The following is a 16,179-nucleotide window of genomic DNA, read 5'->3' on the forward strand; positions in this document are numbered from 1 at the left end:
CACTGTCTTCTTGGTAAGCAACTCCAGTGTAGATTTGGCCTTGTGTTTTAGGTTTTTCTCTTGCTGAAAAGTTCATTAATCTCCCAGAGTCTGATGGAAAGCAGACTGAACCATGTTTTCCTCCAGGATTTTGCCTGTGCTTAGCTCCATTCCATTTATTTTTTATCCTGAAAAACTCCCCAGTCCTTAAGAATTACAAGCATACCCATAACTATACTTGAAAATATGGGGTGTGGTACTCAGTAATGTGTTGTATTGGATTTGCCCCAAACATAACACTTTGTATTCAGGACAAAAAGTGAATTCCTTTGCCACATTTTATGCAGTATTACTTTAGTGCCTTGTTGCAAACAGAATGCATGCTTTGGAATAGTTTTATTCTATACAGGCTTTCTTCAATTTCACTTTGTCAATTAGGTTAGTATTGTGGAATAACTGCAATGTTGTTGATCCATCCTCAGTTTTCTACTGTCACAGCCATTAAACTGTAACTGTTTTAAAGTCACCATTGGCCTCTTTCCGGCAGTTAGGAAGGACGCCCGTATCTTTGTAGTGACTGGGTGTATTGATACAACATCCAAAGTGTAATTAATAACTTCACCATGCTCAAAGAGATATTCAATGTCTGCTTTTTTAAATGTTTACCCATCTACCAATAGGTGCCCTTATTTGCAAGGAATTGGAATACCTCCCTGGTTTTTGTGGTTGAATCTGTGTTTTAAAATGTACTGCTTCACTGAGACCTTACAGATAATTGTTAAGGTCATATTGAAAAACATAATTCCACATAATTCCACTTTCAGGCAGAATTTTATGAGATTTGAGAACATATTGTGAATGATTTTAGATCACTCCTCTATGCAGAGTCTTTCCAGATCCTTGATATCCTTCGCCTGTGCTGATGAACTGCCCGGCAGGTAGCCTAGTGGTTAGAGCGTTGGGCCAGTACCTGAAAGGTTGCTGGATTGAATCCCTGAGCTGACAAGGTACAAATCTGTCGTTCTGCCACTGAGCAAGGCAGTGAACCCACTGTTCCCTGCTGCCGAGGACGTGGATGTTGATTATGGCAGCCCTCCGCACCTCTCTGATTGAGAGGAGTTGGGTTAAATGTGGAAGACACATTTCAGTTGAATCCATTCAGTTGTACCACTGACTAGGTATCCCACTTTCTTCAATTCAAATCACAAGTTTTCAATAACCAGGTTTCTATCCAACCTTTTTGTGCGAGTAAAGTACATTTCGGATATAAAATGTCATGACAAGCTTGATGGAATCAGCAATTTTGACAGTAAACTTTCCACATATTGACCCCCAAAAATACCCTAGAAAAGGTGGGATAATTTTTATGCGAGAAATAAAAACGCTTTATATGCAAATATTGATATAACAACCATCATATTGAAGTACATTCGAGCCACAGAGTGATATTGTCTGGTCCTCCCACTATGACTTTGTAAAGCATGCAGTTTATTAGTCTGCAGATTAAATAAATGTTGATGAACTTCACAGGGTAATGAGCTTCACACTCCTTTCCAATAAATATCTTATTCTGGTGACATGATGATTGATGCATGGCAGTCCATAATAATCTCATCATGTTCAGTTGAAGTCGGAAGTTTACATACACCTTAGCCAAATACATTTAAACTCAGTTTTTCACAATCCCTGATATTTAATCCTAGTAAGAATTCCCTGTCTTAGGTCAGTTAGGATCACCACTTTATTTTAAGAATGTGAAATGTCGAGAGAATGTAATAGTAGAGAGAATGATTTATTTCAGGTTTTATTTTATTTAATCACATTCCCAGTGGGTCAGAAGTTTACATACACTCAATTAGTATTTGGTAGGATTGCCTTCAAATTGTTTAACTTGGGTCAAACATTTTGGGTAGCCTTCCACAGGCTTCCCACAATAAGTTGGGTGAATTTTGGTCCATTCCTCCTGACAAAGCTGGTGTAACTGAGTCAGGTTTGTAGGCCTCCTTGCTCAAACAAGCTTTTTCAGTTCTGCCTGCACATTTTCTACGGGATTGAGGTCAGGGCTTTGTGATGGCCACTCCAATACCTTTACTTTGTTGTTCTTAGGCCATTTTGCCACAACTTTGGGAGCATGCTTGGGGTAATTTCCCATTTGGGAAGATCCGTTTGCGACCAAGCTTTAACTTCCTGACTGATGTCTTGAGATGCTGCTTCAATATATCCACATATTTTTCCTCCTTCATGATGCCATCTATTTTGTGAAGTGCAGCAGTCCCTCCTGCAGCAAAGCACCCCCACAACATGATGCTGCCACCCCTGTGCTTCACGGTTGGGATGGCGTTCTTCGGCTTGCAAGCCTCCCCCTTTTTCCTCCAAACATAATGATGGTCATTTTGGCCAAACAGTTCTATTTTTTTATCTAGTTCTATCAGACCAGAGCATTTCTCCAAAAAATATGATCTTTGTCCCCATGTGCAGTTGCAAACCGTAGTCTGGCGTTTTATGGCGGTTTTGGAGCAGTGGCTTCTTCCTTGCTGAGCGGGCTTTCAGGTTATGTCGGTAAAGGACTCGTTTTACTGTCGATATACAGTGGGGAGAACAAGTATTTGATACACTGCCAATTTTGCAGGTTTTCCTACTTACAAAGCATGTAGAGGTGTGTCATTTTTATCATCGGTACACTTCAACTGTGAGAGACGGAATCTAAAACAAAAATCCAGAAAATCACATTGTATGATTGTTAAGTAATTAATTAGCATTTTATTGCATGACATAAGTATTTGATACATCAGAAAAGCAGACCTTAATATTTGGTACAGAAACCTTTGTTTGCAATTACAGAGATCATACGTTTCCTGTAGTTCTTGACCAGGTTTGCACACACTGCAGACCTTCTCCAGATCCTTCAGGTTTCGGGGCTATCGCTGGGAAATACGGACTTTCAGCTCCCTCCAAAGATTTTCTATTGGGTTCAGGTCTGGAGACTGGCTAGGCCACTCCAGAACCTTGAGATGCTTCTTACGGAGCCAATTCTTAGTTGCCCTGACTGTGTGTTTCGGATCGTTGTCATGCTGGAAGACCCAGCACGACCCATCTTCAATGCTCTTACTGAGGGAACAAGGTTGTTGGCCAAGATCTCACGATACATGGCCCCATCCATCCTCCCCTCAATACGGTGCAGTCGTCCTGTCCCCTTTTCAGAAAAGCATCCCCAAAGAATAATGTTTCCACCTCCATGCTTCACGGTTGGGATGGTGTTCTTGGGGTTGTACTCATCCTTCTTCTTCCTCCAAACATGGCGAGTGGAGTTTAGACCAAAAAGCTCTATTTTTGTCTCATCAGACCACATTACCTTCTCCCATTCCTCTCCTGGATCATCCAGATGGTCATTGGTAAACTTCAGACGGGCCTGGACATGCGCTGGCTTGAGCAAGGGGACCTTGCGTGCACTGCAGGATTTTAATCCATGACGGCATAGTGTGTTACTAATGGTTTTCTTTGAGATTGTGTTCCCAGCTCTCTTCAGGTCATTGACCAGGTTCTGCCGTGTAGTTCTGGGCTGATCCCTCACCTTCCTCATGATCATTGATGCCCCACGAGGTGAGATCTTGCATGGAGCCCCAGACCGAGGGTGATTGACCGTCATCTTGAACTTCTTCCATTTTCTAATATTTGCATCAACAGTTGTTGCCTTCCCACCAAGCTGCTTGCCTATTGTCCTGTAGCCCATCCCAGCCTTGTGCAGGTCTACAATTTTACCCCTGATGTCCTTACACAGCTCTCTGGTATTGGCCATTGTGGAGAGGTTGGAGTCTGTTTGATTGAGTGTGTGGACAGGTGTCTTTTATACAGGTAACGAGTTCAAACAGGTGCAGTTAATAACAGGTAATGAGTGGAGAACAGGAGGGCTTCTTAAAGAAAAACTAACTGGTCTGTGAGAGCCGGAATTTTTACTGGTTGGTAGGTGATCAAATACTCATGTCATGCAATAAAATGCTAATTAATTCCTTAAAAATCATACAATGTGATTTTCTGGATTTTTGTTTTAGATTCCGTCTCTCACAGTTGAAGTGTACCTATGATAAAAATGACAGACCTCTACCTGCTTTGTAAGTAGGAAAACTTGCAAAATCGGCTGTTTATCAAATACTTGTTCTCCCCGCTGTAGATACTTTTGGAACTGTTTCCTCCAGCATCTTCACAAGGTCCTTTGCTGTTGTTCTGGGATTGATTTGTAGTTTTCGCACCAAAGTACGTTCATCTCTAGGAGACAGAACGTGTCTCTGCGTGGTCCCATGGCGGCTGCGTGGTCCCATGGTGTTTATACTTGCATACTATTGTTTGTACAGATGAACGTGGTACCTTCATACATTTGGAATTCGCTCCCAAGGATGAACGACACTTCTGGAGGTCTACACATTTTTTTCTGAGGTCTTGGCTGATTTTATTTTTAATTTCCCATGATTTCAAGCAAAGAGGCACTGAGTTTGAAGGTATGGCCTTAAAGTACATCCACAGGTACACCTCCAATTGACTCAAATGATGTCAATTAGCCTATCAGAAGCTTCTAAATCCTAAAGAAAAGGCACAGTCAACTTAGTGTATGTTGACTTTTGACCCACTGGAATTGTAATACAGTGAATTATAAGTGAAATTATCTGTTATGGACATTAGAGTAGTTTGTATAGTCCATAGATACTTTTGCTATTAGTTTTTTTCCAGATATCTATTTTATTTTACCTTTATTTAACTAGGCAAGTCAGTTAAGAACAAATTCTTATTTAGAATGACGGCCTCGGAACAGTGGGTTAACTGCCTTGTTCCCGGGGCAGAACGTCAGATTTTTACCTTGTCAGCTCGGGGATTCCATCTTGCAACCTTTTGGTTACTAGTCCAACGCTCTAACCACTAGGCTACCTGCCGCCCTATCATTCCCATCTCTTTAGTAAGAGAGTTCAATATCTTTGCAGATCTTGGCTTTGTGGTGGGAACTTGAGATGATTTGTCCAGGGTTGGGTTGAGGGTACAATTAAAATCTCCAGCCACCACTCCAAAGGAAACACAATGCTCATTGAACAGGGTTATAATTTTTGACATGAAAGCAGGACTATCTGTGTTCGGGACATATATGTTTAAGATAGTAAATGGTTGCCAATACAGTGACCCAGTTATCAAAATAAATCTCTCTTTTGTCAATTATGGAACATGCTTATGGATAAGAATGGCTGTGCCTCTACTGTTTGTTTGATTTGAAAGACGAGAAATCCACCTCTCCCACCCAAGCTCTGCAGAGTTGAGCAAGTTCAGCATCACAGAGGTGTGTCTCTTTTTTAATAGTGTGATGTTTGTTTTTTCCTTTTTAAGAACACATATCTTTTTCCATTTTATTGCATGACCTAGACCATGGCAGTTCCATGTCAGTAGATTTAAGGTACTAGTCAATGTCATCAAGCAGTAATCAAACTCAAGTCAAAGTTATCTCTGGGTAAAGGTGGATAATAGTTACAGCTGTGATCATATAAAAGATAAGTAAATGGTGTACATAAAATAACAATCTCTGAACACCCCAGCAGAGTTCCCAAACAACTTGACATATCCCTTTGGATCCATTAACCCCTCGCTCAGTCTCATTTCTGTGTTCCAAAAAACGGGAACAATTTTGGACCAAATAAAATAAATTATGCAGCAAATCCTTAACTTCTTGACGGACCTATCCCGTTAGCGGGATCATTTTCATCAACATCCGCTGAATTGCAGAGCGCCAAATTCAAATTAAATTACTAAAAATATTTAATTTTCTTGAAATCACAAGTGCAATATAGCAAACCACAGCTTAGCTTGTTGTTAACTTCTTATGGTATAGGGGACGGTTGCGTCCCACTTGGGCAAAAAACAGGGAAAATGCAGTGCCGCAAATTCAAAACAATTCTATAAAAATCAAACTTTCATTAAATCACACATGTAGGATACTAAATTAAAGATACACTCGTTGTGAATCCAGCCAACATGTCAGATTTTTAAAAGGATTTTCGGGGAAAGCATAAGAAGCTATTATCTGATGATAGCACAACAGTAAACAAAGAGGTTAGATTAAATTGAAGACGGATTTATCTGTTTTCAAGTCTTGGCCAACTCTCAACAGCGTTATCCTTTTCCAGGATGGCCCTACTTCTTCATTGCATAAATGAATAACCTTAACCAACCTCAACCAACCATATATCCCATTTAGCAGACGCTTTTGTCCAAAGCGACTTACAAGTCGGCTGGGGCCACTACTTTTACATATGGGTGGTCCCAGCGGGAATCGAACCCACGACGCTTGGCGTTGCAAGCGCCATGCTCTACCGACTGAGCCACACAGGACCATCTCGTTCAAGGGTCACGGGATCCCCCTATAGCTCAGTATTTCAATTGTTTATTTTATACAGTCATTTTTGCTCATCTTTATCAAGGATGTCAATCATTTCGGGACCCCCCTGTATATATAGCTGAAAAAGCACCCTATTGGCCTTCCTCTTTCATCCAAAGTCCTTGTGGTTGATTGGGTTTCTACAGTATCATAACTTCACCCTCAACTCCTCTCTCCCTCTCCCCCAGATTGCGAGTGCCACCTGTGCACCCTCCATCCCTCCCCAGCTGACTGCGGGCCTGAGGGACGTCACCCTGCGCTGCCTGGAGCTGCAGCCCACGGACCGTCCCCCCTCCAGGGAACTCCTCAAGCACCCCATCTTCCGTCTCAACTGGTAGTCCCCAACATCCTCCCCCAGTCCACTACCCTCCCTATCCCAAAGCGTCCGTACGGTAATACTACTGAAGGCCTAGCCAAGCCTGCTTTCTCTCCTCCTCTAAACGCTTCCAATCAGACCAACCTCCCTAACTGCTGCCATTACCACCTTCCTTGCACCCCAGACCCTCCCCAGTCAAGAGTGGAGGGCCTGGGATGGACAGTAGTATCTGGGCCCTCCTCTCTCCCTCCCTTCTACTATGGCCTCAAACTGCTGTATCTTAGCACAAAATGCAAAAAGCAAGTCGCAAAATTTCTACTACGAAAATGGTGCATTCTTAGTCACAGGGCCATGTTGGTATACTGTAGTCTGTATTGCTCTTCAAGGCTTTGTTCTGGTAATGAAATGGTTCCTTAAGCACTTCCGTAGCCATTTTGCAGTGCCGCAAAGGTTTCAAGAAGTTATTCCCATTTTAACCCGTGAGTCAAAAATAAGTCCTTAGAACCACAAATGGAAGACGATGGAGTAAAGATTTTTATCACTTATGTATCGTCTGGTCATAAGTCTCAGAAGAAAATCATAATGAAGCGGTTTAATCGGTTGATTTTGTGCATAACTGCGTTTCTACAAAGATGCCGTTAAAATGTGCATTTTACTGTTGGGCCATCAAGCTTAGTCGAATAATCATGAAGATCACTTAAGTGTTTCAGGGATTACTGACATATCTAACAGAAACTTTGCTAGTTTGGCAAGCTTAACACTGAATGTGAACGCTTATGATGCCGGTATTTGTCTGAACTGTTTTTTTGTTTTTAAGATTTTGTTTTTAAGACATGAAAAGACATAAAAAGTTTTAGAACACCTACTCATTCAAGGGTTTTTCTTTATTTTTAGTATTTTCTGCATTGTAGAATAATAGTGAAGACATCAACACTATGAAATGACACGTATGGAATCATGTAGGAAACAAAAAAGTGTTAAACGAATCAAAATATATTTTCTTCAAATAGCCACCCTTTGACTTGATGACAGCTTTGCACACTCTTGGCATTCTATCAACCAGCTTCATGAGATGATCACCTGGAATGCATTTCAATTAACAGGTGTACATTGTTAAAAGTTAATTTGTGGAATTTCTTTCCTTCTTAATATGTTTGAGCCAATCAGTTGTGTTGTGACAAGGTAGGGGTGGTATACAGAAGATAGCCCTATTTGGTAAAAGACTAAATCCATATTATGCCAAGAATAGCTCAAATAAGAAATTAGAAACAACAGTCCATCATTACTTTAAAACATGAAGGTCAGTCAAGCCGGAAAATGTCAAGAACTTTGAAAGTTTCTTCAAGTGCAGTCGCAAAAAACATCAAGCACTATGATGAAACTGGCTCTCATGAGGACCGCCACAGGAAAGGAAGACCCAGAGTTACCTCTGCTGCAGAGGATAAGTTCATTAGAGTTATTAGCCTTGTTGCCCAAATAAGACTCATCTCATCTCAACATCAAGTGTTCAGAGGAGACTGTGTGAATCAGGCCTTCATGGTCAAATTCCTGGAAAGAAACCATTACTAAAGAACACCAATAACAAGAAGACACACAAGCAATGAACATTAGACCAGTGGAAATCTGTCCTTTAGTCTGATAAATCTGAGATTTTTGGTTCCAACCGCCATGTCTTTGTGTGACGCAGAGTAGGTGAGCGGATGATCTCCGCATGTGCGGTTCCCACCGTGAAGCATGGAGGAGGTGGTGTGATGGCGTGGGGGGTGTGGGGGGTGCTTTGGCCAGTGACACTGTCAGTGATTTATTTAGAATTTAAGACACACTTAACCAGCATGGCTACAACAGCATTCTGCAGCAATACGCCATCCCATCTGGTTTGTGCTTAGTGGGACTATAAATTGTTTTACAACAGAACAATGACCCAACACACCTCCAGGCTGTGCAAGGGCTTTTGACCAAGAAGGGGGTTGAGGGAGTGCTGCAACCCAATTGACATGGTTTGGGAAGAGTTGGACCCTGGAGTGAAGGAAAAGCAGCCAACAAGGGCTCAGCATATGTGGGAACTCCTTCAAGACTGTTGGAAAAGCATTCCATGTGAAGCTGGTTGAGAGAATGCCAAGAGTGTGCAAAGCTGTCATCAAGGCAAAGGTTAGCTACTTTGAAGAATCTGAAATATAAAATATATTTTGATTTGTTTAACAATGTTTAGGTTACTACATGATTCCATATGTGTTATTTCATAGTTTTGATGTCTTTACTATTATTCTACAATGTAGAAAATAGTCAAAAATAAAGAAAAGCTCTTGAATGAGTAGGTGTTTCCAAACTTTTGTCTGGTACTGTGTATGTAACAAGAATTGTTATATTGAGTGAACAAAACATTAAGAACACCTGCTTTTTCCATTACAAATTTACTTGGTGAACCCAGGTGAAAGCTATGATCCATTATTGATGTCACTTGTTTAATCCACTTCAATCAGTGTAGGTGAAGGGTAGGAGACAGGTTAAATAAGGTGTTCCTAATGTTTGGTATGCTCAGTGTATATATATATATATATATATATATATATATATATATATATATATATATATATATATATATATATATATATATATATATATAAACGGATATGTTTCTTAGCTTTTTGGATGTTATTCTCTCTTCAAAACTATCCTTACAAATTGAGACATCTGAGTATGGAGGTAAGGTCTTCCAACAACGTTTTAATGTCGGGCCACGGCGTTATAAGAAATCCCCCGTCGGCCTCTTAACTTTCGCTGTTACGATTGAGCTGTGTGCGTCATGCATATTTGTGTATTTGTTTATAATTTAATGAACCTTCAAAACCTCTATTTTCAATATTGATCTACCATTCTTTGGGTGCTAATCCGTTGTAGAAGGTCACACAACAATTCAGTTATTTTTGATCTGAGAACTGTTCTTTTAATGTTATAAAATCCGTATACATCTGAGGTTTTTATCAAACTTCTTTTTTCCATGGGGGATTTTCTATTTGATAAATATAAATGCTGTTCAATGTAGTTTTTTTGAGTCAAGTGATATTTCTGAACTCAAGCTAGACTTTTTTGCTTGTAAATGTTTTTTCTCTCTCTTTTTAATTAGAGTTCTTTCTCAAGCATGATCCTAAATTTTGTTACTTGTATGAACTATAACTCTTTTTTTTTTTTTTTACCTTTATTTAACCAGGCAAGTCAGTTAAGAACAAATTCTTATTTTCAATGACGGCCTGGGAACAGTGGGTTAACTGCCTGTTCAGGGGCAGAACGACAGATTTTGTACCTTGTCAGCTCGGGGGTTTGAACTCTCAACCTTCTGGTTACTAGTCCAACGCTCTAACCACTAGGCTAGACTGCCGCCCCAAGTGTTGTTGTTCTCGTTGTAATCACTTAAGAAAGTAAAAATATGATTTTTTTTTTTGAATTGGAAATATGCATTTAATTGCTATTTTTATATTTGAATCTCTAGTTTAAAGGGTTCAAGAGTTCGAATCCCGTAATGGCAATGGTTAGAGACAATTTAAAAAATTCTGTTTTTTTTTGTTGCATGCAATTGAATATATTTAATACTAATCATATTTCTTTATGTGGAGTAAACGCTGATCAAGCTTGAAGACTTAAATGTAAATAAATGTGAAGTTTGGTAGTTAAAATTATTGTACTTGACTGTATTTTTATACCACACTATTTTCCATAAATATTAGTTTTGGTTCCTGCTTCTGGTTATTTTTCTTATCTTACTTTTCAATGTATTTTTAAAAGCTTTAAAGTTATGCACTCTTGTTTTTTTATATACTGGAAGAAAAATCTGTTTCGGTCAAATTCATAAAAGCTAGTCAGTATTACTACAATTTGTCATGCCTGGTAAGAATTATAATCTCTCAATGCCTTCTGAATCCTTCTCTTATCCACCTGTGTCTCAGCCAGCTTTCTAGTCTTTATGCATTATATTTTCTTATTTTATGTTGATGTGATGTCCTTTTTTGGATCTGAGTTGGCTTGAAATGTGTGTGTGAAATTGTATGCTGTTTCCTGTGCCACTTGGTGGTACTTTTTTATTTGTAAAGAATGTCTATTGCTCTTTTATTCCAGTCTCCACTACCTCATGTGTCCTATAGAGTCTCTTCTACCAAAGTTCACTTTCTAAATATATATATAAATATACAGTATATTCTTTTTTATTGACTATTGTGTTTTTTGGTTTCTCTTTTTCAAAAATTACAGGGCTAAGGGCTAACTTATATTAGCACATTTTTCGTGCAAAAATCTCATGAAATCTCTGGGTTATGAAAAAAAATGAAACTATATCCTGTAAATTAAAATATAGCAAGATATTTTAATTATTCAAATCTTTACCCTAATCGAAGCATTTTATATCATGAATTTGAACTTGTTTTATAGTAAATAAACAAAATATTTGGGGAAAAGTTTCTTGTTCATCCTGTCATTTTGCCAATGTACCATGTGTTACATTTATCAATACAGACAAGTATTATTCACTTTAATTAATATGAATTACTGAAGCAGGCAGGGCACGGAGTCTGGGGGTGGGAACCCCTGCATACACATTTATTCTCCCTCAATTCTGTTTCCTTGCTTCTGCTCCTATCCTGTCATAAAAATTATACAAATACAAAAGGTGTTAGGAATGTGGTTCTCTTTAAGGAAAACAAAAATATACTTCAGACAGAGTCCTTTTCAGTCAAACCTGCTCAACTGAGTTTCCGAGATGAGGTGGGGAAAGATGCACATACAGTAACTACAGTGTATTTGGAAAGTATTATAAGGTACTGCATCTCACTACAGACCCTGGTTAGATTCCAGTCTGTATCACAACCGGTCGTGATTGAGAGTCCCATAAGGTGGCGCACAATTGACCCAGTGTTTTTAGGTTTAGGCCGTCATTGTAAATAAGAATTTGTTCTTAACTGACTTGCCTACTTATTTTTTAACTATTCAGACCCTATTCAGACCCTTCACTTTTTCCATATTTTGTCACATTTTGCCGAATTCTAAAATTTATGAAATTATAGATTTTTTTTCTCATCAATCTACACACAAGCCACTTAGTTATAACTTTTGCCTTATGGCTAGGTGCTCCATCATGCTGGAAAAGGCATTGTTTGTCACCAAACGTCACCTGGATGGTTGGGAGAAGTTCCTCTCGGAGAATGTGTTGGTACCGTTTTTTATTCATGGCTGTGTTCTTAGGCAAAATTGTGAGTGAGCCCACTCTCTTGCCTGAGAAGCAACCCCACACCTGAATGGTCTCAGGATGCTTTACTCTTGGCATGACACAGGACTAATGGTAGCGCTCACCTTGTCTTCTCTGGACAAGCTTTTTTCCGGGTGCCTCAAACAATTGTAAAGGGGATTCATCAGAGAAAATCATCAGAGAAAATGACTTTACCCCAGTCCTCAGCAGTCCATTCCCTGTAACTTTTGCAGAATATCTGTCTGTCTCTGATGTTTTTCCTGGAGAGAATTGGCTTCTTTGATTTTCTTCTTGTCACCAGGCCATCCTCCAGAAGTCTTTGCCTCACTGTGCGTGCAGATGCACTCACACCTGCCTGCTGCTATTCCTGAGCAAGCTTTGTACTGGTGGTGCCCCGATCCCACAGCTGAATCAACTTTAGGAGAAGGTCCTGGCGCTTGCTGGACTGTCTTGGGCTCCCTGAAGCCTTCTTCACAACAATTGAACCGCTCTCCTTGAAGTTCTTGATGATCTGATAAATGGTTGATTTAGGTGCAATCATACTGGTAGATATATCCTTGCCTGTGAAGCCCTTTTTGTGCAAAGCAATGATGACGGCACAAGTTTCCTTGCAGGAAACCATGGTTGACAGAGGAAGAACAATGATTCCAAGCACCACCCTCCTTTTGAAGCTTCCAGTTTGTTATTCGACCTCAATCAGCATGACAGAGTGATCTCCAGCTTTGTCCACACCTAACACACCTGTGTCAATGAGAGAATCACTGACATGATGTCAGCTGGTCCTTTTGAGGCAGGACTGAAATGCAGTGGAATTTTGGGGGGGGATAATTAATTTGCATGATCACTCTTCATAACATTTTGGAGTTTATGCAAATTGCCATCATACAAACTGAGGCAGCAGACTTTGTGAAAATTACTATTTGTGTCATTCTCAAAACTTTTTGACACGACTGTACATTCATTGCACTATTGCAGTGACAAATTGTGCCCACAAACTGTTTGGGCTTGCATAAAGCTGACCCATTTGAAGTTATGACTGAACATGAGAAAATTGGTTTGGTGTCTCCAGCTTGAATGGTATAATAGTTACTGTTGGTGAGTCATTTTATGCAAATATATATAGTCATAATTGATACATGTTTTTAAGAATTGGAAGTTTACATACACTTAGGTTGGAGTCATTAAAACTCTGTGGTTTTGGCAAGTCAGTTAGGACATCTACTTTGACACAAGTAATTAACCCTAACCCTAACCCTAACCCTAACAATTGTTTACAGACACAGTGAAATAAATATCTTAATTCCAGTGGGTGTGAAGTTTACATACACTAAGTTAACTGTGCCTTTAAACAGCTTGGAAAATTCCATAAAATGATGTGATGGTTTAGAAGCTTCTGATAGACTAATTGACATAATTTGAGTCAATTGGAGGTGTACCTGTGGATGTATTTCAAGGCCTACCTTCAAACTCAGTGCCTCTTTGCTTGACATCATGGGAAAATCCAAATAAATCAGACAAGAACTCCACAAGTCTGGTTCATCCTTGGGAGCAATTTCCAAATGCTTGAAGGTACCACGTTCATCTGTGCAAACAATAGTACAAAAATATAAACACCATGGGACCACGCAGCTGTCATACGGCTCAGGAAGGAGAAGCGTTCTGTCTCCTAGAGATGAACGTACTTTGGTGCGAAAAGTGCAAATCAATCCCAGAACAACAGCAAAGGACCTTGTGAAGATGCTGGAGGAAACAAGTACAAAAATATCTATATCCACAGTAAAATGAGTCCTATATTGACATAACCTGAAAGGCCGCTCAGCAAGGAAGAAGCCACTGCTCCAAAACCACCATAAAATGCCAGACTATGGTTTGCAACTACACATGGGGACAAAGATCATACTTTTTGGAGAAATGCTCTGGCTGGTCTGATAGAACTAGATGGAAAAATAGAACTGTTTGGCCATAATGACCATCGTTATGTTTGGAGGAAAAAGGGGGAGGCTTGCAACCCAAAGAACGCCATCCCAACCGTGAAGCACAGGGGTGGCAGCATCATGTAGTTTGGGTGCTTTGCTGCTGGAGGGACTGGTGCACTTCACAAAATAGATGGCTTCACCAGGAAGGAAAATTATGTAGCTATACTGAAGCAACATCTCAAGACATCAGTGAGGACGTTATAAAGCTTGGTCGCAAATGGGTCTTCCAAATGGACAATGACCCCAAGCGTACTTCCAAAGTTGTGGCAAAATGTCTTAAGGACAACCAAGTCAAGGTATTGGATTGGCCATCACAAAGCCCTGACCTCAATCCTATAGAAAAGTGGGCAGAACTGAAAAGCTTGTGAGAGCAAGGAGGCCCACAAACCTGACTCAGTTACACCAGCTCTGTCAGGAGGAATGGGCCAACATTCACCCAACTTATTGTGGGAAGCTTGTGGAAGGCTACCCAAAAAGATTTGACCCAAGTTAAACAATTTAAAGGCAATGCTACCAAATACTAATTGTGTGTATGTAAACTTCTGACCCACTGGGCATTTGATGAAAGAAAGAAAAGCTGAAATAAATCATTCTCTCTCCTATTATTCTGACATTTCACATTCTTAAAATAAAGTGGTGATCCTAACTGACCTAAAACAGGGGATTTTTTACTAGGATTAAATGTTAAACTGAGTTTAAATGTATTTGGCTAAGGTGTATGTAAACTTCTGACTTCAACTGAATATACTGTATTCTATCCTATTCTACTAGTCTATGCCACTCTTACATTGCTCATCCAAATGTTTATATATTTTTAATTCCATTTCTTTACTTTAGCTTTGTGTGCATTGTTGTGGATTTGTTTGATATTACTTGTTAGATATTACTGCACTGTTGGAGCTATAAACACAAGCATTTCGCTACACCCTCAATATCATCTGCTAAACACGTGTATGTGACAAATACAATTTGATTTGATTTGGACCATAGGCTTGGACATACAGTAGTTCCGTGTGACACAACATTCACCGCTAGACGGCGCCAGAGATGTGGAAAATAAAATTAATCATAAGTCTACAATAATTATGTTCTTAACATCGGCTCATTGCTTCAACGCAGATTGCTAAGCACATTTAAATCAAATCAAATCAAATTTTAGTTGTCACATACACATGGTTAGCAGATGTTAATGCGAGTGTAGCGAAATGCTTGTGCTTCTCGTTCCGACAATGCAGTAATAACCAACAAGTAATCTAACTAACAATTCCAAAACTACTGTCTTATACACAAGTGTTAGGGGATAAAGAATATGTACATAAAGATATATGAATGAGTGATGGTACAGAGCAGCATAGGCAAGATACAGTAGATGGTATCGAGTACAGTATATACATATGAGATGAGTATGTAAACAAAGTGGCATAGTTAAAGTGGCTAGTGATACATGTATTACATAAAGATGCAGTAGATGATATAGAGTACAGTATATACGTATACATATGAGATGAATAATGTAGGGTATGTAAACATTATATTAGGTAGCATTGTTTAAAGTGGCTAGTGATATATTTTACATAATTTCCCATCAATTCCCATTATTAAAGTGGCTGGAGTTGAGTCAGTGTGTTGGCAGCAGCCACTCAATGTTAGTGGTTGCTGTTTAACAGTCTGATGACCTTGAGATAGAAGCTGTTTTTCAGTCTCTCGGTCCCAGCTTTGATGCACCTGTACTGACCTCGCCTTCTGGATGATAGCGGGGTGAACAGGCAGTGGCTCGGGTGGTTGTTGACCTTGATGATCTTTGTGGCCTTCCTGTAACATCGGGTGGTGTAGGTGTCCTGGAGGGCAGGAAGTTTGCCCCCAGTGATGCGTTGTGCAGACCTCACTACCCTCTGGAGAGCCTTACGGTTGTGGGCGGAGCAGTTACCGTACCAGACGGTGATACAGCCCACCAGGATGCTCTCGATTGTGCATCTGTAGAAGTTTGTGAGTGCTTTTGGTGACAAGCCAAATTTCTTCAGCCTCCTGAGGTTGAAGAGGCGCTGCTGCGCCTTCTTCACGATGCTGTCTGTGTGAGTGGACCAATTCAGTTTGTCTGTGATGTGTATGCCGAGGAACTTAAAACTTGCTACTCTCTCCACTACTGTTCCATCGATGTGGATAGGGGGGTGTTCCCTCTGCTGTTTCCTGAAGTCCACAATCATCTCCTTAGTTTTGTTGACGTTGAGTGTGAGGTTATTTTCCTGACACCACACTCCGAGGGCCC

General features: G+C 39.9%; 1 protein-coding gene across 1 annotated transcript in view; it reads left to right on the plus strand.

Annotated features, from left to right (window-relative positions):
- The window catches only part of LOC135544749 (mitogen-activated protein kinase kinase kinase 1-like), a 130,161-nt gene extending 121,210 nt beyond the window's left edge, over positions 1-8,951 (plus strand). The window contains exon 20 of the mRNA XM_064972612.1: positions 6,577-8,951. Coding sequence (XP_064828684.1) covers positions 6,577-6,726 — 150 coding nt within the window. The 3' untranslated portion in view covers positions 6,727-8,951. The remainder of the gene's footprint in view (positions 1-6,576) is intronic.
- Positions 8,952-16,179: the final 7,228 nt, after the last annotated feature.

This window comes from Oncorhynchus masou, chromosome 8, assembly GCF_036934945.1.
Source record: "Oncorhynchus masou masou isolate Uvic2021 chromosome 8, UVic_Omas_1.1, whole genome shotgun sequence".
NCBI classification, from domain to species: Eukaryota; Metazoa; Chordata; class Actinopteri; order Salmoniformes; family Salmonidae; genus Oncorhynchus; species Oncorhynchus masou.